The sequence below is a fragment of the Danio rerio genome, chromosome 7, assembly GCF_052040795.2.
Source record: "Danio rerio strain M-AB ecotype USA chromosome 7, GRCz13ab, whole genome shotgun sequence".
In the NCBI taxonomy this organism is placed as follows: Eukaryota; Metazoa; Chordata; class Actinopteri; order Cypriniformes; family Danionidae; genus Danio; species Danio rerio.
Genome location: NC_141027.1, coordinates 4412137 through 4434748, shown reverse-complemented (window position 1 = coordinate 4434748; position 22612 = coordinate 4412137). Strand labels below are relative to the sequence as shown.

The window sequence follows — 22612 nt, the reverse complement described above, 5'->3', positions numbered from 1 at the left end:
AGTCGCTGCCGCCATACTATGGGGAGACGAATGGTCCACCTCTAGGATTCTCATTTATTGTGTTGAGGAAGAAACAATATAATGCATAGACAAAGGCGTTCCTACTCTCTAAGCTTTAATGCTACTTTTAAGATGTCTTATTTGACATTAGTCAATTTATCATGTCTGCATAATACGTGCCAGGTTGCAAAACCAAATCACTGACTCTCTCTCATTTTCTTTCCAGAAACTTTGGTCACTGGCTACAGAAGTGGACCCCAACTCAACGCCTGTCCATCCCTTTCCACAAATGACATTACCTTAAGCCACCCCCATTATAACCTCCACCAAACTCCATATCACTTACCATTAAAGTGGTAACCTTTAGACCCTTCAGTCACACATCACAGCATGAAACATTTAAACTCAACCCTCACTCCAACCCACCATAGCAGATCTAATTTTGTGTGATGAGGAAAGAAAGGGTTTCCTCGTCCTGCAAAGTAAGATAGATCTATTGACAAAGAACATTTCATTTACATCTTCAACATTCCTGCCCTCACCCACCCAGTCCAAACTCTCTAGTATACCTACACTCGAGGATTATAAGAAACAAACCCCCTAGCCCCCCTTTTTACTGATGACGCTAATCGTCCAGTATCACATCTCTGGTTCCAGAAACACCTCAAAGTTGTCCACCTCTCAGGATTTCCTCCCGAACCAATCTCCAGCCATTCATTCAGAATTGGCATTATTAAAAGGCTTTCCCAGCACCAGATCCAGACCCTTGGTCATTGGTTCTCTGAAGCCTTTCAAATCCTACATTCGCCTCAGTCTTTTCATCTCAAAGAACCCAAGTTGTTTCTTTCAAACCTCTCAGCCCAATCTTGGCCACCCCTTTATTCTCAAGCCAAAGCCATCTATCTGTCCATCCCTAGCAAACCCCCTCACGGCTCAGACTCCCGCTGGAGTAAATATGAGCTTCAGCTCTCGCAGAGCTTAACATGACCCTCTTTCTGTTCCCCCTGCCAGCATTGAGTTCCTCTGCTGTTTCCTCCTAGTTCTTTACTCCCTGCCTTTAACTCTCATGTAATCTCCTTGCTACATCAGCATCACCCTAAGCTCAGATTTCGCAGGGGTCAACATGAGCTTTGGCTCTGACAAGAGCCTACCCTATCACCCTCTCCTTTCTGTTCCCCCTGCCAGCGTTGAGTAATTCCGCTGTTCCCTCCTAGCTCTTTACCCCTTGCCTTTGGCTCTCTGGTAACCTCCTTGCTCCATCTGCATCACCCAAGCTCAGACTCTCGCAAGGGTCAACACGAGCTTCGGCTCTCGCAAGAGCCTCACCTTTCACCCTCTCCTTTCTGTTCCTCCTGCCAGTGTTGAGTGCTTCCACTGTTCCCTCTTAGCTCTTTACCCCTCGCCTTTGGCTCTCTTGTTACCACCTTGCTCAATCTGCTTAAAGCTCAGACTCCTGTAGGGGTCAACACAAGTTTCGGCTCTCCCAAGAGCCTCCCCTTTCACCCTTTCTTTTCTGTTATCCCTGCCAGCGTTGAGTACTTCCGCTGTTTCCTCCTAGCTCTTCACTCCTTGCCTTTGGCCCTCTCATAATCTCCTTGCTCTATGTGCATCACCCAAGCTCAGACTCTCGCAAGGGTCAACACGAGCTTCGGCTCTCGCAAGAGCCTCACCTTTCACCCTCTCCTTTCTGTTCCTCCTGCCAGTGTTGAGTGCTTCCACTGTTCCCTCCTAGCTCTTTACCCCTCGCCTTTGGCTCTCTTGTTACCACCTTGCTCAATCTGCTTAAAGCTCAGACTCCTGTAGGGGTCAACACAAGTTTCGGCTCTCCCAAGAGCCTCCCCTTTCACCCTCTCTTTTCTGTTATCCCTGCCAGCGTTGAGTACTTCCGCTGTTTCCTCCTAGCTCTTCACTCCTTGCCTTTGGCCCTCTCATAACCTCCTTGCTCTATCTGCATCACCCTAAGCTCAGACTCCTGCAGGGGTCAACGCAAGCTGTGGCTCTCATAAGAACCTCACCTATCAACCTCTCCTTTCTGTATGCCCTGCCAGCGATAAGCACTTCTGCTGTTCCCTCCAATCTCTTAACTCCTTGCCTTGACTCTCAACTAACCTCTTTGCTCCATCTTAGCATCACCCAAAGCTCAAACCCCCACAGGGGTCAACACGAGCTTCGGCTCTCGCAAGAGCCTCCCCTATCACCCTCACCTTCCTGTTTCCACTGCCAGAAATGAGTGCTTATGCTGCATCATTTTATTTATTCTGTATTGTCATTCATCAGTTTCTACATTTTGTTTAATCTGTATAGTAGTTCATTAGCATTACATGTTATCATATTCTGTATTTTGCATAGTAATCTCGTTATCTCCAACAGCTCTCCCCTTTTTTCTTTCCCCCCTGTCAGCGTTGTATGCTCCCTCTGCCTTAGTATCTTATTGCATAATTTGTATATTCTGTATAGTACTTGTGTTGGATATTTGTGTTTCTTACAGCTGCTCTCCCCCTTTTACCTGCCCTGCAGCATCAAGCACCTTTGCAGCTCCAATTAATTTATTCTGCATAATGGTTTATTGTTATATCTTGTATTGTATCATTTGCATAAAAATTTAGTATATCTGTTACTTCCAGCCACCTTGCCCATTTCTTTTCCCATTCCAGTGTGGAGTGCTTCCGCTGCACCAATTTATTTGTTTTCCATATAGTTATCGATAAATGTCTACATTGTGTTCATTCTGCATAGTAGTCCATTTGTATTTCATGTATTATATTGTGTATTTCTGGATAATAATCATATTACTCCCAGCAGCTTTCCCCTTTCCACTTGCCAGAATTGAGTGCCTTACTGTTTTCTACCAGCTGTTTACTCATTGTTTTTGACTCCCATCCAACCTCCTTCCTCCACATTAACATCACCCTAAGCTCTGACTCCTGCCGGAGTCAATAGGAGTTTCGGCTCTCGCAAGAGCCTCACCTATCGCCTTCACCTTCCAGTTTCCCCTGCCAGTGTCGAGTGTTTCCGCTGCATCAGTTTATTTATTCTTTATAGTTATTCACCAGTATCGGCATTGACATGTTTATTCTGCATAGTAGTTCATAAGCATTTCATGTTCTGTATTTTGCATAGTAACCTTGTTACTTCAACAGCTCCCCCCTTTTTCTCTCCCCTTACCAGCGTTGTGGGCTCCCGCTGCATTAGTATCTTTCTTATTGATTATTTTGCATATTATGCATAGTAATTGTATAGCATATTTTTGTTAATTACAGCTATTTTTCTTCTGCCAGCGCTAAGTGCTTCCGCTGCTTACTGCATTTTATTATGCATAGTATTTCCCTAATGTTTCATGTTTTTATTTTATTGTTAATATATTAAATCTGTGTTAATACCAGCTTCCTTCCCCTCTTTTTCTCCCTGCCAGTTTCTAGCAACATGCCAACATTGAGTGCTTCTGCTGCATAGCAGTTGTATATTCCATACAGTAATTTATATAGCATTGTTTCCTCCAGCTTCTCTCCTTTGTTTACCCCCAACAGCTTTTTATGCTTCCGCTACCAAATCTCTTCCCTCCTCTTAAACAGCCAGCTCCACACCCTTCATTATTACATCTCACAAACCTTCTCTTAAGCACTGACTCCCGTAGAGGGCCCATTTAAGCCCCAATTTACACACGAGTCTCCACCCACCCTCTAAGCCACTCAGACTCCCTCAGACTTCCTAACGTTATTTCTTAGCCACCAAGCCCACCCTGCCCTTTACACACTCCCTAGAAAGCTTTCCCCCACTTTTTATCAGTTCTTCACATATATATCCAGCAGCCGGATATAGCACTTTTTCTTTGCACTTTGGGGAGTTCCTGTGTAAACACTCGGCTGCTGTCCCGAGCGCTTATCATTGGCTTTTTGGGGAGTTTGAGATAGACCTGAGCTCAATCTCCACTCGCCCTGCAAAAGGGGGGGAGCCCTGGGCTCGAGGATCCCTTGAGCTCAGGGCTCTCTCCCGGGACAGCATGCCAAACAAGCTATGTATAAATCATGAGTTAAGTGTGAACTCTTGAAGTGAAGTTTAGTTTTAAACTAATTTCGAGAGAAGCATGTGCTCATGATTTACCCAGCTGGTCCACATTAACTAATTATGATCCTCCAATCAAAGGATCCCAAACCACTATATATATCCTCATTTCCTTTCTACAACTATCTTCGTCTGGAAGAAACCCCCCTCCTCCCCTTCTTCCTCCTTTATCCAGAATGGGCGGCACGGTGGCCCAGTGACTAGCACTGTTGCCTCACAGCAAGAATACCAATGGTGTTGGGTCCTCGCTGAGCCATCTGGTATTTCTGTGTGGAGTTTGCATGTTCTCCCCGTGTCCGCGTGGGTTTCCCCCGGGTTCCCCGGTTTCCTCTCACCATCCAAATGTGCTCTATATTATAGATAAAACAAGCCTAAACCTTTTTTATAATGTCTTACTCTCAGGAAGTTCGCCTTGGCCTCAGCAGCGGGGGAGTTTGAGATAGACCTGAGCTCAATCTCCACTCGCCCTGCAAAAGGGGGGGAGCCCTGGGCTCGAGGATCCCTTGAGCTCAGGGCTCTCTCCCGGGACAGCATGCCAAACAAGCTATGTATAAATCATGAGCTAAGTGTGAACTCTTGAAAGAGTCGTTCGGGGGATTCATTCACAAATGAATCGCTCTCGTCAGTATGAGAAGTGAAAGCAGGAGAGGAGCTGTGTTTCAGGATACGGATTAGATTAAATTTAACAGGGAGGGTGGATAGTACATTTCTGTACACGCAAACACAAGCTTTTAGTCAGGAATGCCCGTGCGGTCACTGATCCATCAATGTAAAAAAGTGATGTAAAATTATAATTTTCATAATTAGAAAAAAAAAAAAATTGCATACTAACATCCAGGAAAACTCCCGATCATAGATATATGTGTATATCTTTGGCTTTGGATGGCCATAGTCCTCCACTGTACCTTGGTCCCGCATTCATTTCAAAGGAGCGCTACCCTGTAGCAAGATGGTGGCGCTATTGACGCATTCCGTCCAATAGACAACAATAGGCCAGGCGACATCTAGTGTATATATCTATGGCGTCAGCCTCAGTCGGAGTCCAGACGCTGACGGGGAAAGACGTGCAAAAGTTTCACCTACACTTGTGTTCGTATTGGTATGTTTAATATAGTCTGTTCGATTGAAGTTCATATAATGTTGCATAAAATATGTTTAGGATCGTTTTTTTATTCAGTCAGTTTATAATATTGAAAAAATCCTGAGATTTATGTGAGTTTAATATTGTGCACAGTGTGTGTGAAAGGAGAGGAAAGCGTGGAGAGAGTTTCTGATTGAATGTCCCACATGTGTTTCAGGTATGTTTGATGTTGATGAAGTCAAATTGTAAAATTGTTATGTGTGAATCTATTTATAATATTTTTGTCAATTTGGTTGTTTTCAAAAATTAATAATTGACTATCTGAATCTAAATTGTGCTTTTATTTCATGGTTTATTGCATAATGAATAAGCCTAATTGTTTGAGAACATTATTTGCTGTTTTTTTTTGAGAATATAAATTTGATCTAGCACTTTGAGTACAATTGTAAAGAGCAACACCACTTATTTTCACTTTATTTTTATTTTATTTAAACAAATACATGTTTTTTTGTGATTAATATTGTACAATGTTATACAGTCAGCCTCAGTCGGAATCCAGACGCTGACGGGAAAAGACGTGCATAAGTTTCTCCTACACTTGTGTTCGTATTGTGTGTGTGAAAATAGAGGAAAGCGTGGAGAGAGTTTCTGATTGAGAGTCCCACATATGTTTCAGGGACCAATAAAAAGATGATGCAAAGCTGTCCTGCTGTTTCCGGTGTGATTATTTGTTAAGTACAGATTGGGATCTGCTACACTTGACTGCTGGAGCTTTTTTCTCCCTGATCTCACACTGCGCTAAATCAAGGGCAAGGTGTGAGGGAGTTTTTTTTCACTTCTCTCTCCTGAAATATATCTTACTTCCTTTTTCTTAATGCTACCTCCCGTTGACCTGTCTTCTTCTGAAATGTTATGTTTGTGTATGGTCAGGGGGGTCCAATTTCACTACATGACAGTGTATGTGACTACATGGAAGTGTATGGGACACATAAAGGCCTTTGATTGATTTTTTAATTGATTGGTTAACTGGAGGTTATTCTACTGTGGAGACTCCTGATAAAGCAGAGACTAATCTGAAGGACAGAGATTGATTAAACACTTTTATTTGTTAAAATAAGGATAAAGTACATAGACACATATATATGTCCTTAAAGCACATGCAAGGAATGCAGAAAACTCATGATATACTCTTCAACTACATGAATGAATATAATTATTGATGGAAGCAAATGACCTCATGATAAAACTAAAAGAAAACAATACAAAGAAATCTCTAATGATGTTACTAACAATACACATGTTGAAAGAGTTTACAAACACAATGCAATCATTCATTCTGACAAGTGTGGATTACAATTTAAATCAAAACACAGACAGAGATCCCATTGATTCATTTTACAGATAGGTAAAAACCTGGAGGAAGAGACTCGAGCAAAAATAGTAACTTCAGTAGATCAATCAATTATTAAAGAATACATTTTACCAAAATCTGAACAGAGAATTTACGCCACCTATGGTCAATTGTTATATTTTATTTTATATGCAAAAGTATTTCTGTTTTTTATACAAACTAATTGCGTATACATTATAGAAAATATTATTAGTTCATTTATTTTATATATATAAAAATATTGTATATATACAGATTTATATATAGTGTTTTGTTTATGCATTTGGAGCTGATGTTGTGTTGTGCGCTGTGAAGCATGCGCAGGTCTCTCTCTCTCCCTTTAGAGCTGCGCTTGAATACGGTCCAGCTGTGTTGCGAGTTCGAGTGTATATAAGCTGGAGGAGAGGAACAAAGGAGGAATCTTTCTGCTCGGTGTAGGTCACAAATCTCCGTCGTCGCTGTTGTTCCGAGCGTCTCCTATCTCCTGCCCCAGATAGTTGGTTGACTTAGTGGTGTGATACATTGATTTCTTTAAATGACAATTTAATTCTTTTCTAAACGGCTCGCTGTTAGATCTGAGCCTGTTTGCTTTTAACTTATTAAATATATATATTTTTTGGTTATAAATAGAAGCAGTGGGTTGGAAATCGGCATTTACTTTAAAAACGTTTTCTCCTGGTTTGTGGCAGCGAGGGGAGAAAGGGAAGTTTGCTGTAATTTTATTTGGGGTTCTTTTAATTTGAGCAGGCAAGAATTATTTCCCCGCAAGTTAGCTGTCTTTTGTTTATTATTTTGGTCTGGATTCCCTATTATTATAAGAAAATAATAAACCTTGTTACTTCTTGATAAACGTTATGATCATTATGAGTTGACACAGGAGAAGGGGAAAACCCTGAATTGAGTATTTAGGTTTAATTTATTTATTTATTTACACTCTTGTTATTTTTCCCACCAACCATAGACTGGTCGAGATGTAACATGATGAATAAAGATAAAAGTGAATGGAAGTGATTACATATTTGTTCTCATATGACCATTCACTCATATCTGCTGCAGATGAAGTTGAGTTTATAAGTTTCAGGACGGCTGATCCAGGTCTGATTTCCTCCAGACTGAACTGCTCCAGATCTCATTGTGGGCTCACAGTCCTCCTCTGATGTGCCGTTCCCTGGAGCCCAGTTCTGATAGCACACCATGTCTCCAGTCACCCAGAGCCATGTGTTTATGCTGCAGTAGTGGTGTAAACCCAACCACACCGCCTCAGTAGACGCCAGTTTGACCACGTTCATCACACGACGCTGCATCTCCACTGACTGAACCGAGACAAGATCCACATGATTCTGTCTGCAGTATCTCAGAGCTTCAGACCACGACAGATTCTGCTGGATCACAATCAGTTTATCTGGACACAAAACAAAGCAGAAACTAGAGAGAGACTGATCAACAACAACATGCAGAACAAACACTGTGGAGGAATTTGTCATGTCAGACATGTAGAGTCAACTTTAACACTTTCACTGCCATTGTCAATATGGTACGGGAATCCCTAATGCAGTTGCAGGAGTTCAGAGTCTCTTGGAAGTGAAAAATAAATCAGAAAGTGAAAGTCAGGTTGCGTGTAAAAATTAGTTATACAAGCTTCATTTGGCTTATTTACAGCTTCATCAGTTACCACAGTGAAATGATCCACCGTGTTGATTTGCATGAGGTTAGAAATGTGAAAGAGTTTACACTCACACACACAGACACTTGCTCACTAAAACACAGTTATGCATGTGTATACTTCTTAAAAATGTACTTCCTTTTCTTAGTTTTTGTCAGAAAATGTTGCATTTTTGATTAAACCAACCTGCATTCAATTGGGGGAAACATTTTTTTTTTTAAAACAGACTCTTGGTGCTTTATTGTTATATATTATCATATATTCCTTACAGAAAAATTCCAGAGGAAAAAAACTCATCATAAATGCTGGCAACATTTTTAAAAACACTGGCATGGAAAGAGTTAAGAGATCTGGAGCTGATGATGGATTGAGTGTGTTTGGAGGATCTGCTCACCTTCATGACACACAAAAGTATACTGATGGTCGCAAGAGATGTCTGACCAGTGTCCATTAGTGTTCTCTATTAGCACTGTACAGTTTTCATTCCCTCCGTAATTATTTGGTTCTCCAGTATTCCAGTAACTGAATGAATAGTTGCTCTGATCTGACCACTGCCAGTCTCTGAACAGACCGATCCAGACTGCAGATCCAGATGAGTTTCTGTCATTAATGAACTTCTCCAGCTGTTGATTCTCATTCTGGTTCCTCACACTGACCAGATCAGTGTGATTCTGTCTGCAGTAACTCTGAGCATCTCTCCAGTTCATCTTCAGATTGACCATTACCAGTCCTCTGCTCACTTGAATTAAAAATTAAACAAATGAATGATACCGTGATTCAGCCCTTTTATGCTTTAAAGTTAAAATGTGAACAGGAACACTGATGAAATCATCATACATGTCTGTGTTACTAAAATAATGGGTTGATATATTCAACAATATTTCTATAAGATACAAAGTGGATTTGACTTGAATAGTTTCATTTACACTTAATTTACAAAAATTATACGCTCATATTTACATCTCCTTTGAAATCTTTGTTAAATTAATTTTTTTTTGTACGTATTTGTACTCACTGTTGTAGCATATGAAGAACAAGGTGTCACTACATGGTCCATCATGCCACTCTCCATTTCTCATAAAAGCACAATCATCTCTGCCATCTGGTTGTTGATTTGCCCAGTTCAAAAAGAGCGCAGGACCACCTGAAGACCACTGCCATTTCCTCTGCAGACCAATCCAGAGACGTACATTTTTCACACTCTTCATCAGCTGGATCATGTCGTTCATGTTGTCAACAGTGGCCAGATCTGTGTATTTCTCTCTGCAGTATCTCTGAGCTTCAGCCCAGGTCTTGTTCTTATTTATAAAGTGATACTGACGCTGAACACATTCAGATATGGAGCAGAGAGCTGTGAAAGAGACACTTTGCTTTAATGCTTTTCAGAACAGAGTCAAACCTAATGAAACTATAAACCATAAATAAAACTACAAACACACTCACCAATGAGGAGAAGAGGGAAATATAGAGTTTGAGCCATTTCTGAGGAAGAAACACATTGAGATAAACAATAACTCTAAAATTCATTTCTAAGTAAAACATGACTGTGCATTAAACAATTATCAGAAACAAACAAAAAAAAATTATAATCATTAGTGTAATTGTTAAATGTCTGAATATTTTTGATTCAAGAATGAAATGTCTGTTGTTCTTACTTCAGAGCTGGTGTGTTTCTGTCCTCAGTCTGATGTTTCTGTCTGCAGATTCAGACTGTGATTATTCTATATCTGCTCTCATCCGTCATTCAGCTCGTCACATCATTTGCTTATTACTCAAAAAAGGCCTTGTTCAGTTTTTTCCCCATTCAGCTGCATTTGCATATTGTTTCTGTATTTCCTTGGAAATATACTAATTTGAATGAAATATGAAGTCCAGTGTCTGTTTTTTATTATAATATTAGATAACCTTTTAAAATGCAAACTATTTTAAGTAATAAACAAGTCAACCTACTCGTATGACGATTTAAATGTTTGAAATAACATCATTAACAGTTGATTTGGTGTGACATTTTTCTTTTTTTATGAAAATTTACGTTACTGCAAAGATTTTGAGGTAATTCAAATTAATCAGTTAAAAGTAAAGACAGAATCTACAGACATTTTTTGCTGTTTCTGCGCAGAATATTGTTGAAAATCTGTGGATTTATGCAAATGATTTTGGGGGTATCATAACTAAAACCTTAATATTTTAAATAAAAAGTGATACCTCATTAACTTTTATTTAATGTTTACAATGCAAATCCAATTAAATCCATTTTACTCGGTAAACAAAGCAAATCTCTCAAATAATATTTGCTACTAAAAGACAGAAAATATTATTCTACACACTGTAAAGAAATCAAATATTTATGTTAGTCAATAATATTACTGAAATTAATTGAAAACTGAATAAATATAGATTTACACACACACACACACACACACACACACACACACACACACCAGTAAATAAACAGAATTAATGAAAATCTAAATGCTAAAAATCTGCAGAAATCAGCACACGCAGATTCTGTGTGGGCCTAGTTAAAAGCCATCATACTTATATATAAGGTGATAATTTAGATTAGGTCTGCACAATTAATCAAAAAAGATCAGGATCTCGATTCGACCATACACACAATCTTAATTCAGCTTTTCTACGATTCAGCTAATTATATTTCAAGGTCAGGGAGAAGGGAGAAGGCGGACACACAAGTCTTCACAGCAACATAGACACCTTCAAATGTTGTTAACAGTGTCACATACTGTATTCATAAGGTATAATTCACCCAGAAATGTCATTTCTGTCTTCACGTAATGATGTCTTCGCACCCGCAAAATCACATGTAAGCTGACCCCCAGCTGTTTGTTTACTTCTAAGAATGCGCACGTGCACACATAACGCCTACTTCAGTTAACAGAAGCTGCAAAGTCTGTGAATAACAGGTAATGAAGTTGTAAATAACGTTCAGTTTGATGCACAGAGTGATCATTTGAGGGCCGTGCGGGACATTTGATTTGCATATGTGTGTTTTTTCTCACAGTGATGGCAGCCATGAGCCGCACTCGGAAGTGAAAGTGAACCGGTGTGCACATCATTTAAATGATCATAGCACATTGGACAGTTATGATTAAGACAAGCATTTGATATGTTTTTTTTTTCTTTTCACAGTGAACACAAAGTGTTGTGCATGAAAATAAATGTTTACTGTGTCAGTATAACAATCCTAGCCTATATCATGTTGAATACAATGCAAGAAGAAATCTGATAATGACAAACTTCTAATTTTACCAGTGAAAACAAATGATCTAATAATGTTGTCAATAACAGATGACAAGCACATGTCCTAAACATAATAAATCAACTTTATAATTATAAATATTTTTATTGTGATGTCATCATTTTACATTAACAAACAGGATATGTTGAAAGTCTGTTCAAGTCCACCATAATTACTGTACAAAATGTTGTATTTTAAGCAACAGTAGAGCTACACACAGGCCTAATATTATTAGTGTTGTTTTACCATATGTTTGAGAATTAACAATAATAATAGGCTAATCATATTAACCTTTATTTTACATCTACAGAATCGTGAGAAAATCCTGATCATGGTTTTAAAAAAAATAAATCATGATTCACATTTTTGCCAGAATTGTGCAGCCTACGGTTATCATGTCCTCGATTTAACAAAAAAAAAAAAGAAATCAGCAAATCTGCAGATCTGACTTTTTCTGACTTTGATTCCATTTTTCAAGCTAGCTAATAAGACTACTTCATATGGATAAGCTTAGTGCTCAACATATTGGACCTGTTGATTTCTGGCAATCACTCACTAAATATAACATGATGTATTCTTTATGTATTCTTTTGCATTTGAGTGGTCTACTTGAAGAATATTAATTTACAGTTACATCCTCTGACTATACCCAGAGGTTGTGTCCCTGAGCATATGTAGATGGCCAGCATAATACTCTAATGGTGCTTTCACACTGGCACTTTTGGTCTGCACCCGGGTTTGTTTGACGTTACAGTTCGGTAAGTTTAGCAAATGTCTTCTGAACTCAGGTGAGCACCCAATAACCATACATGAGTCCGCCTGAAAGAGGTGGTCTGGGGTACGGTTCATGTGAACTCTGTAGCTTTTCTGATGAGAATACAATCGTACCAGGTGATGTGAACCGCCAACTGTACAACAAACTGTCGTTTTCACATTGTTCATTCATGTGTGTGTGTGAGTCTGTGTATCATTTACTGTACCTTGGTGATAAGCGGGATTGAGTCAGGGCAAACACAGTGATAATGTCTGCTTGTCCTCTCCAAGAACAGCTTCTGCAGATGTTCTGTGATGTTCTGAACGTTTATAATATATTTTTGCTGCAGACAGATGCGAGTCGCTTTCTGTATTTCCAAAACCAAACGATTCAGTAAAAGCAGAACAACCGCGATGTGTGTACGTCTTTCCATTTTGGGGCTTTGCTTTCGTGTCCATCAGTTAGCAATAGCAGTACACACAACAGCAGCTCAATGATGCAAGTGTAGCAGGTTTCAGAATGACAAAAGACAGCGTGAACACAAACCAACCGAGAAGGAGGCAAGGGGTGGACAATCGAACTTGGGTAGGTCCAGGCAAATGAACCAAGTGTGAAAGCACCCTAAGTCACTCCAGGTAAACGATGAACAATTAAATGAAAGGATGTGATGCTATAAGTGAAGTTTTTAAACTATTTTCGAGAGGAGCACGTCATATAATTGACAGCAGCTGGCTACCTATCTACACTCATTAGTTAGCCAATCAGATCTATCCTAACCCACTATAAGTAGCCTAGCTAGACATTACTCCCTTATCTTCGTTTTCCGAAGAAACAAACGACAGGTCCGCTCTAGCGCCTCCAAAAGTTACTCACGGACAAAACGGATCCTCCACATCTCCTACTATCCTTCAACTACAATACCACACCACCTTTACTACCATTGTCAGCAACTACAAAAAAAAAATGACAAAAACAACAACAACAGCGACGGCGGCAGAGATCACAACAGCATCAGCGCAGCTACATACAAGAAAGAAAGCTCCGCGCTCCATGAAACACCAGCCCCGTCTTAACAACAACCAGCCCAGCATGAAAGTCAGCTCGAGACCGAGGCTCCAACAAGAAGCCGTAGGCCTATCCACTCCAGCCAGATCACAATGCAATCCCCAGCTCCGCTACGTACCTTCTCCAGCATCATCATGCGTCTCTCATATCCAACAACGACTGTCACTGAACTCCTCCAAACTCCTAGACGCCAGGACCACAATTCAAGCCGCTGCATTAAACCCAAAACACTTGCAAATCCACGTCTTCACCGCCACCCCCAGGACATAACACGCTCCTGCCACACCCCCTATCCTAAACAGACAATAAACCCGCAATCTCTCCGCCTCCCCGGATTAAATCAAGGAAAGGATTTAAAAAGCAACATTGGATTGGACATATTGCAGCAATCATAATTCTAAACACGGATAAAACCAATCTCCCGGACAATAAAGCAACTCTTGGGAATTCCACCTCACCTCTTCCAGCCTGCAGCTCCCGATTCCAGTGCATACTCCAGTCCTCCTCTTTCAGCGATCCTTACCACCTACGGGCTACGCACCCCGCCCCTCTACCTTGCGTATCATTTTTCCCCTCTTATTTTTACAAGCTCGCAGCTACTGCGGCGATGGATACGCCGTCAGCCAAGTGCTAAGCCTAGTGTAAACAGAAATTAAAAAACGTCTAATAACGGCTCTTTCATCTCCTCATAATTCTGTCTTTTTCAGCATTAACAGCATGATTCTGCCTGATGAATATGCTTAAATGATCACGTTATAAACCAAGCAATCTCTCTAATCTAGACGGCTGCAACGCTCGGTTGCAATCAACATTACACCCGCCACCCGATTTCTGGCAATCGGAGGTCACAATTATATTTCGTAGTCCGTTTAACATTCGGATGCAGAAGTAGCACACACATTTATGCTCAAAAACGATCTGCTGGATTTCGCCAATAACTACGGCGTTTGCACGTAATTCACCTACAAGTTCCCCGTTTCTCTTTCCCTAATATCCCCCAGCTAAACTAGTGACCGGTTTTCTAATATTTGCATTCTCATCGCGGATGAACCTCCGGCTTAAACACTTCTATAGAATTCTTAAGCATCATTCGGAGTGATAGAATTTCAAGCATTAATAAGCTACTGAATAAATCAACAAATTAGTCCCCTTTTATATTCTGGAAGAAAGATCACGCTAAGCATAAACTGCTCTCCATCTTAGAACATCAAACACACATGCGCATTATCCCGCAGGGATGCCTTTTCGTCACTCACCTACTTCATCTTGCAGCAGCAATCTCCGGAATAGAAGAGAAATGATCTAAATCCAATCTTGGCCGTAACAAACTCTGCCTGAAGGGCGTCGCGCACCAGAGGCGCCGACGGCGCGGTGATGCGGCGCGCTTACGACAGAGAATAGTAGATTAATGCACACCAGACACACGCATTCATACTTTATCAAATAAACTAATCAATTATACAAATGGCGCTCCGCGGCGCGGCAGAATACGAAGTGTCATGAATTGTGGCTGGGCACTACGGACAGCCGCATTGACTTCCTTAGTATTTATTTCCTTCCTGTGAAAGTCAATGGTTCAGCTTTTTTCAAAATGTTGTCTTTAGCGTTTAACACGGGAGTCACCAACCTCTATGAAACTAAGAGCTACATTTCGGGCACAGATTAACGTGGAGGGCTACCAGTTTGATAAGCACTTCTCAAGTAACAAATTGCTCAATTTACATATAATTATAATTTAAGTTTTTGGTAATAATTAATAATATTCATCCAGGTTAAGTCACTGATCATGTTATGATTCTCTCAAAGTTACCAACAATGATTTAACAGGGTAGGAAATACCCTGTAATTAATATATCAATGTGCAACACTATTTTATTTATCTTCGCAAATATTAACATTTTTAAATGATTACTTCTATATTAGAGAAAGCTTACTTGTAAGTGGCGTTATGGTGAGCTATTTTAGAACAGGCCTGTGAGCAACACACAAGAGCCTCGTGGGCTACCTGGTGCCCACCTGAACCATATTTGGTGACTCCTGGTTTAACAGAAAAGAAATTCATAAAGGTTTGTAACCATCAGGTGGCGCTTGAAGCATGCGACCTGCTTATGCTTCCTTCCTTAAGCGCTGGAATAGAAGCCGTTCATTTATTAGCTATCCAATTTCATCCTCAGTATATCCTTTTTACACAGATGCTGCCCCCTCCGTGGGGGATATTATCAGGGTCACCGATGCGCTTCTAACGGGCAATATAGTGGAGAAATTAATAGTCTGCCTCCAATATTCTCATGCAAAGTTACAACGAAGTTGCCGTTCACTGCACTAATAAAGGGCATTATCATTATCCTGCTTAAGGCGGCTCTTCATCGCTACATTCTGAATAAAAAAAAATATATAAAATTCCATTTTAACTGTTGTACATGTTCCTAGTTGCATAGGAAATCGCTGACTCTCTTTTTGCTTTATTTTCAGAAACTGGTATCAGAAGCAGAGCCGCAGCTGACTCCATCTCTCCTTTTAAGATGATAATCCCATAACCACAGCATACACAATTTGCATCAACATTCATTTATACATTTTAAGTTACCCCAGAACACCTCATCAGTTTCTCACTGCTCAACATATCCACACATTCCATTCCCCACACAACACTTCATTTCTGTTTTCCCCGCTTATAATCAGTCTATACATCACATACTTGCATTCTTACAAACACATTCAAGACAACTCCATCAAGAGCTATTTAAGTGGAATTAGATTCTTCCACAAACTCATGTACGTCTCCATTTCTGATTCTATTGCTAATTTAAGGCATTCAGAATTTAAGGCATTCAGAATTACCCCCCCCCCCCCCCCCCATATATACCAGATTGCCCACCACACACACAACATACTCTCCAAATGCATTGCACAATCAGAAAGGCTACCGATCCTTTCATACAGACCACACTCTAGATGCAATGTATATTCTCGTCCTTCTCGGTTTTACCAGATGTTCTGAATTTACAGTAACATTAAATTTCCATCCCACTATCCACCCACCATCACAGATCTGACCTTGATTGACGAGGAAACAATTTCCTTCCTCATCAAGCAAAGCAAACAGATCAATCCAGAAAGGACATTGCATCTTCACATTCAACATTCCATCCTCCACAAGCCCAAATACTCCTAGCTTTATACACTATAGGAAAACACTAAGCGCAAGTCCCCTAGCCCCCTTTCATAGATGACACACACCACCCAGTAACATGTTTAGGTTTCAAAAACACCTTAAAGTCGTAGGACTATTCAGGCTTCCATCAGATTCATAATCCAGTCACTCATTCAGAATTGGAGCCGCCACCACAGCAGCACACAAAGGGCTATCGCAACAACACATACAAACACTAGGAAGGTGGTCTCCCGATGTCTTCAAATCTTATATCTGACTCAGCCACAGCCATCTCAGGGAAGCTCAGAGAACCCTCACCAGCAGACGCAGTAATCCCAGTGGCCAAGGGGATGGGCCTAGTCCAGGGAGAGAATACGACCCAACCATACCAGCTTCCCGAGGGCAGAGGAACTACCCAGTCTCCCAAGGGCGCGTGCATGACCCAGCCATCTAGCTTCCTTTCTTGGCCTAGCTTCGGTCAATTATGTACAATGTAGATTATCCTCTTCATAATGTGGTTGATAAGCTAAGAAGTACCTTTAGTCACAGACTTACCAGCTTAAAGTGTTCCACTGAACGCCACAAAAATCCTTCCTTCCCACTGCTATCAGACTTCATAACGTCTCCCTCAGTCACTTACCCTCACAGTAATCTATGCAATACCTTGCTGCTCGTGCCGTATATTTACTTATTACGGGTTGTAGTGTGGGGAAGTCTGTGCATTATGTTTTATGATGTGCAATAGTCTACTAGGTGCAATATTTGTACGTTTTTTTACTAGGTGTTAAATATTTTTAGTGCAATATCATTGTTTTTTAAATGAGTGTTGAATCACTTTATTACTTGAAATATTTTATGTGCAATTGTTTTATGTGTAATATTATTGGTTTTGGTTAATAATATTTTTATTACTTGATATATGACTTAATAGTATTAGTTACCACTGATTCTTTTAAGTGTAATATCTTATATAATAGTTTGTATATTTATGTATTGTGGCTGTTTCCTTCTATAGATTGGTTGAATTTATGTGACTTATTTCACTTATTTAATTTATTTATTCTGTCTTGTGTTTTTGTGTTTCTGTGTTTTGTGTGTTATGGCAGTCATTACGTAAGCAATTTCCTGCGGGATCAATAAAGTTTTCTAAGTCTAAGTCTAAGCACCTATACCGCCCGTCACCCTCCAGTAAGAGTCTTCACCTCCCCCTCATCTTTCCCGACTCCTACCGGAGCCAGCCAAATAGCTCATCCAACCCCGAGCTGTGACACGAGTCATGTCACCGACCCTCCCCGGCCCTAGCTTTTATTTATGTTTATTTCTCACACTTATCTTTTATTTTTTACATTTATTTATATATATATATATATATATATATATATATATATATATATATATATATATATATATATATATGCACACACGCATATATATATTTATATATAGTGCTGTCACCGTCAAGCTCTAACTCCCGCGGAGTTAATCCCGAGCACCGGACGCCCAACTGCCATTTCACTGTCCAGCTGGGGCTTCACCGACCATTCCTTTTCCTGACTCCAGCTGGAGATGGCACATACAGCTCTTTCTCCCGCAGGAGAGCCAAGAGCTTCGACTCTCGCAAGAGTCAGTGAAAACGCCCCCGCAGGGGTCTCCCCGAGTCTCTACTCCCGCAGGAGTATTCACAGCCCACGCCAACTCTGCTCGGCTTCCCGCAGGAACCTGTTTCACCCTTTGCTCCAAAGGAGCCCTCTTTACCTTTTCTTTTTCAAATAACTATATCCAGCAGCCGGATATAGCATTTCAAGCCTTTTGGGGAGTTTCTTCAAATACACGGCTGTTGTCCCGAGCTTCATGCATTTGGGGAGCTCTCGAGAACCACCTGATCTCGTACTCCCCTCACATGCTCTATGGACCTGGCGGGAGCCCTGGGCTCAACTATCTCCGAGCTCAGGGTTCTCTCCCGGGACAGCATGCCAAACCTGCTTACAGTTGTCAAGCAATATCTAAGTGTGAACTTTTGAAGTGAAGTTTTTAAACTAATTTCGAGAGGAGCACGTGATATAATTGACTGCAGCTGGCCACCTATTTACACCCATTAGTTAGCCAATCAGATCTATCCTAACTCACTATAAGTAGCCTAGCTAGATATTACTTCCTTATCTTCGTTTTCCGAAGAAAACCCCCATCCACCCCCTTTCTCCTTTACAAAAAAGGGAAGCTCTCGAAAACCACCTGATCTCGTAATCCCCTCACATGCTCTATGGACCTGGCGGGAGCCCTGGGCTCAACTATCTCCGAGCTCAGGGTTCTCTCCCGAGACAGCATGCCAAACCTGCTTACAGTTGTCAAGCTATATCTAAGTGTGAACTCTTGAAGTGAAAATAAAAAAGGTGTCCAGTGGCTTCAGATCATGCCAAATATTGTGCTGAAGTCATAACCACTTTTAATTAACATTTCTTTGCTCTTATATTGAGATTTGTTTGCATCATAATTTTCCTAACCTTTATTTTCCACAGATTGGTTAGCACTGTTGCCTCTCAGCAAGAATTTCACTGGTTCAAGTACTTAACAGGCCAGTTGTCGTTTCTGTGTGGCGTTTTAATTGTTTTTCCTGTGCTCACTTTAATCCATAATCCACAGACATGAATCATAAGCGAAGTGATCAATACAAATTGGCACTATAGTCGAGCTCTTAACCAGCAGATAAATATCTCTATATAGTAATTTCTAATTTGTCATAAGCCCTAAATAAGGAGGAGCTCTCAAGACCTACCTGAGCTCAAACTCCCCTCTCGCCAGCAAACAAAAGGATTTTACGATGAACAAGCTTCATAATCAATCGTCAGCTGTAGTGACGATTTGAAGTGTAAACTCTTGAAATTAGAAAAGAATGAGCATTAGTAAATTTTAAATAAGTTTATTTGAGCTGATGTTGTTGAATACTCCTGTGTACAGTTTAAGATGCATACATGTTGTAAGATATTTTATAAGTAACTCTTAATGGCAGTCTGAAAAATTGTATTTTATAACATGCACGATATTACGAGTTTGATTCTCACAATCACTTTTTAAAATAGTAAATTGCAAAAATAAAACTAATGAAAATACACAGTAGTGAAAAGGAAATTGCCAAACCACCAGAAAACAAAGAGTTCATAAAATCAATTAACAAAAATAGTTACATTTTTTAGTAAAAACCTCATACTTATACCATTATTTGCTACTTTTCTAATTGACTGAAATTTCATTGAACAGTCAAATGTTTTGGAGTCACATTTTTAAAGGTACCCTAAATCCATACACACACACACACACACACATATATATATATATATATATATATATATATATATATATATATATATATATATATATTAGGGATGTGCGGAGCAGCCGGTATTTGTATTTGTATTTGTATTTGTTGAGGGGGGAAAAGTATTTGTATTTGTATTCGAGTAAAATTCAAAATGGCGCAAAAATCTATAATTTTTCTATTACACTTCTAATTTACATTATAGTGAAAGTATTGTTTAATTATACCCATTATATAAATTATAGATGTGCAATATTGGCTGTTGTTTTTGAACATGTGACAAGAAATGTCATTGAAAAGAAAATAACATAGAAGGCATTATCTCATCCATGGTTAAACCAACAACTAATAAAATACCATTGTGAATATTATGAACCCCACCACCACTGTTCTTGTTGAAGGACACTGAATAGACAGAATAAAAACAAATAATACTTCAAAAAACTGTTCTTCTTCTGAAAGAACTTCTTTCCAATGCACAGAATTCCAAAAACTAATATTAACTAAATAAATCTAAATAAAACCCTGCCTGGGAGATCTGGCAGAACAAAAGTATTCTATATAATACTAAAAGATACAGCCCTGCTATTATCATCTGCCTGCCACAAAACAGACACAAAGTTTGTTTGTTTTTTTTGTTTTTTATGTTTGAAACTGACTTGCTGGGGCAGAATGTGGCTGTGTTGATGGTTTGGTGCTTGTGGAGGATTTAGCAGAACATAGCTGTGCTGATTGAGGGGATTGATGCTTGTGGGGGGTTCACAGACAGTATCAGGAGAGGATGCTTTTAGTGCATGTGATAATACATTACATAGAAGGTTGCGCAGTGGCACAGTGAGTACCACTGTCGCCTCACAGCAAGAGGGTTGCTGGTTCGAGCCATGACTGGGTTCTCCCCATGTTGGCGTGGGTTTCCTCCGGGTGCTCCGGTTTCCCCCACAGTCCAAACACATGCAATACAGGTGAATTGGGTAAGCTAAATTGTCCCTATTGTATGTGTGTGAAAGAGAGTGTATGGATGTTTCCCAGTGCTGGGTAGCAGCTGGAAGGGCAGCCACTGCGTAAATCATATGCTGGATAAATTGGTGGTTCATTCCACTGTGGCAACTCCAGATTGATAAAGGAACTTAGCCGAAAAGAAATGAATGATTATGCATAGGAGATGTTGACAGATGTTTAATATCTCTGCCGATTTCACTTTTGCACACATTATAACGTTACAGTATCAGTTTGTTTTATCTGCAGCTCCATTGACTGTACAATTCTTCCACAAAGAACATGTTTTTTTTTTTTTTTTTTTTTTGACTGGTAGAGGACCAAGAAATGGCTCAGAAGCAGTCTCACTCTTTTTCTATTCGGGTGCCCAAATGTATTTGAGGAGTTTCAAGTTAATAAAAAGTGACGGGAAGCTATGCTAAGGTTAACTAGCCTATAGCATATATCTTGCTGTCTGCAAAAGACAGTAATGTAGACGTACCATATAACTCCCATAAGTGCATACTATTCGACACAACTGCAAAAGCATCATTTTAACCTTTATAAACGAACGTTAATGTTACTCTGTCAACAGTCTATTGTCTAAATTACCGCGCTAACAGAGCTAACGTTGCGTAAACAGAGAGCACCCGATTGCAAACTTCCCGATCCCGATCAAACTCCGCTACAAGTTTATAAACTGCATCTGGAACCCAATTAAGGTACAAAAATCTATTTAACAAAAATAGTGATGCAGATAAGAATTTTTTTCGCTCAGCCGAGCCTTCTCTGTCTGTATCTGTGGAGAAGATTGTGGCAGACACCTCCGCCCCGCCCTCCGACTGAGCGTCTCACTCGCTCTCTCGCTCTCTCTCTCTCTCACTCACTCACTCACTCACTCACGCGGGCATGCACTGTGTTCTCATGAGGAAACGCTGCTTTTTGATATAGTGTTTTTCTTGCTCCCGAATACAAATAATTTTTCAAGTATTTGTTCGAAATAAGTATTCGTAAAAACACGCTATTCGTGCCTTTCCGAATACCGTATTCGGGTTCGGCTCCACCCTTAATATATATATATATATATATATATATATATATATATATATATATATATATATATATATATATATATATACAGTTTAATTCAGAATTATTAGCGCCCCTGTTTATTTTTTCCCCAAATTTGTGTTTAATGGAGGGAAGATTTTTTTCCAGCACATTTGTAAACATAATAGTTTTAAAAACCTATTTCTAATAACTGATTTATTTTATCTTTGCCATAATGACAGTAAATAATATTTTACTTGATATTTTTCAAGACACTTCTAAACAGCTTAAAGTGTCATTTAAAGGCTTGACTAGGTTAGTTAGGTCAACTAGGCAGGTTAGGGTAATTAGGCAAGTTATTGTATAATGATGGTTTGTTCTGTAGACTATCGAAAAAAAATATTGCTTAAAGGGGCTAATAATTTTGTTCCAAATTTTTTTTTTTTATTCTTTAATTTAAAACTGCTTTTATTCTAGCTGAAATAAAACAAATTAGACTCTCCAAAAGAAACAATATTATCAGACATGCTGTGAAAATTTCCTTGCTCTGTTAAACATAATTTGGGAAATATTTAATATTTAATAGAAAAAAAAATCAAAAGGGGGCAAATAATTCTGACTTCAACTGTATATATATATATATATATATATATATATATATATATATATATATATATATATATATATATATATAGTATTTAAAACTTTAAAACTTACAGTGTACAGTTGTAACTAAAAGAAATGTTACATGCAGTAGATCTTAAAACGAGTTTTTCATTGTACACTATAAATAAACACAATATATTATAATAGTCTGGAAAATTAAATATTAATTATTTGAAACAC

At 39.4% G+C, this 22612-nt stretch overlaps 1 protein-coding gene across 1 annotated transcript; it reads right to left on the bottom strand.

Annotated features, from left to right (window-relative positions):
• Positions 1-7087: 7087 nt before the first annotated feature.
• On the bottom strand, positions 7088-10081 carry LOC147842943 (macrophage mannose receptor 1). Its single transcript, XM_087260465.1, has 5 exons — positions 9852-10081; positions 9640-9678; positions 9212-9547; positions 8591-8935; positions 7088-7935 (listed from the first exon to the last, which is right to left on the bottom strand). Exons 2-5 carry the CDS (start codon positions 9674-9676, stop codon positions 7571-7573), a joined length of 1083 nt encoding a protein of 360 aa, XP_087116591.1. The 5' UTR covers positions 9677-9678; positions 9852-10081; the 3' UTR covers positions 7088-7570.
• Positions 10082-22612: the final 12531 nt, after the last annotated feature.

Bases quoted from the DNA above. Each gene is read 5' to 3' on its own strand.
- LOC147842943 (XM_087260465.1), bottom strand. From the start codon at position 9,676: ATGGCTCAAACTCTATATTTCCCTCTTCTCCTCATTG. The intron at 9,548-9,639 runs GTGAGTGTGTTT...TCTCTTTCACAG, and splicing joins TTTCCCTCTTCTCCTCATTG to CTCTCTGCTCCATATCTGAA. The intron at 8,936-9,211 runs GTGAGTACAAAT...TTTTAATTCAAG, and splicing joins GTTCTTCATATGCTACAACA to TGAGCAGAGGACTGGTAATG.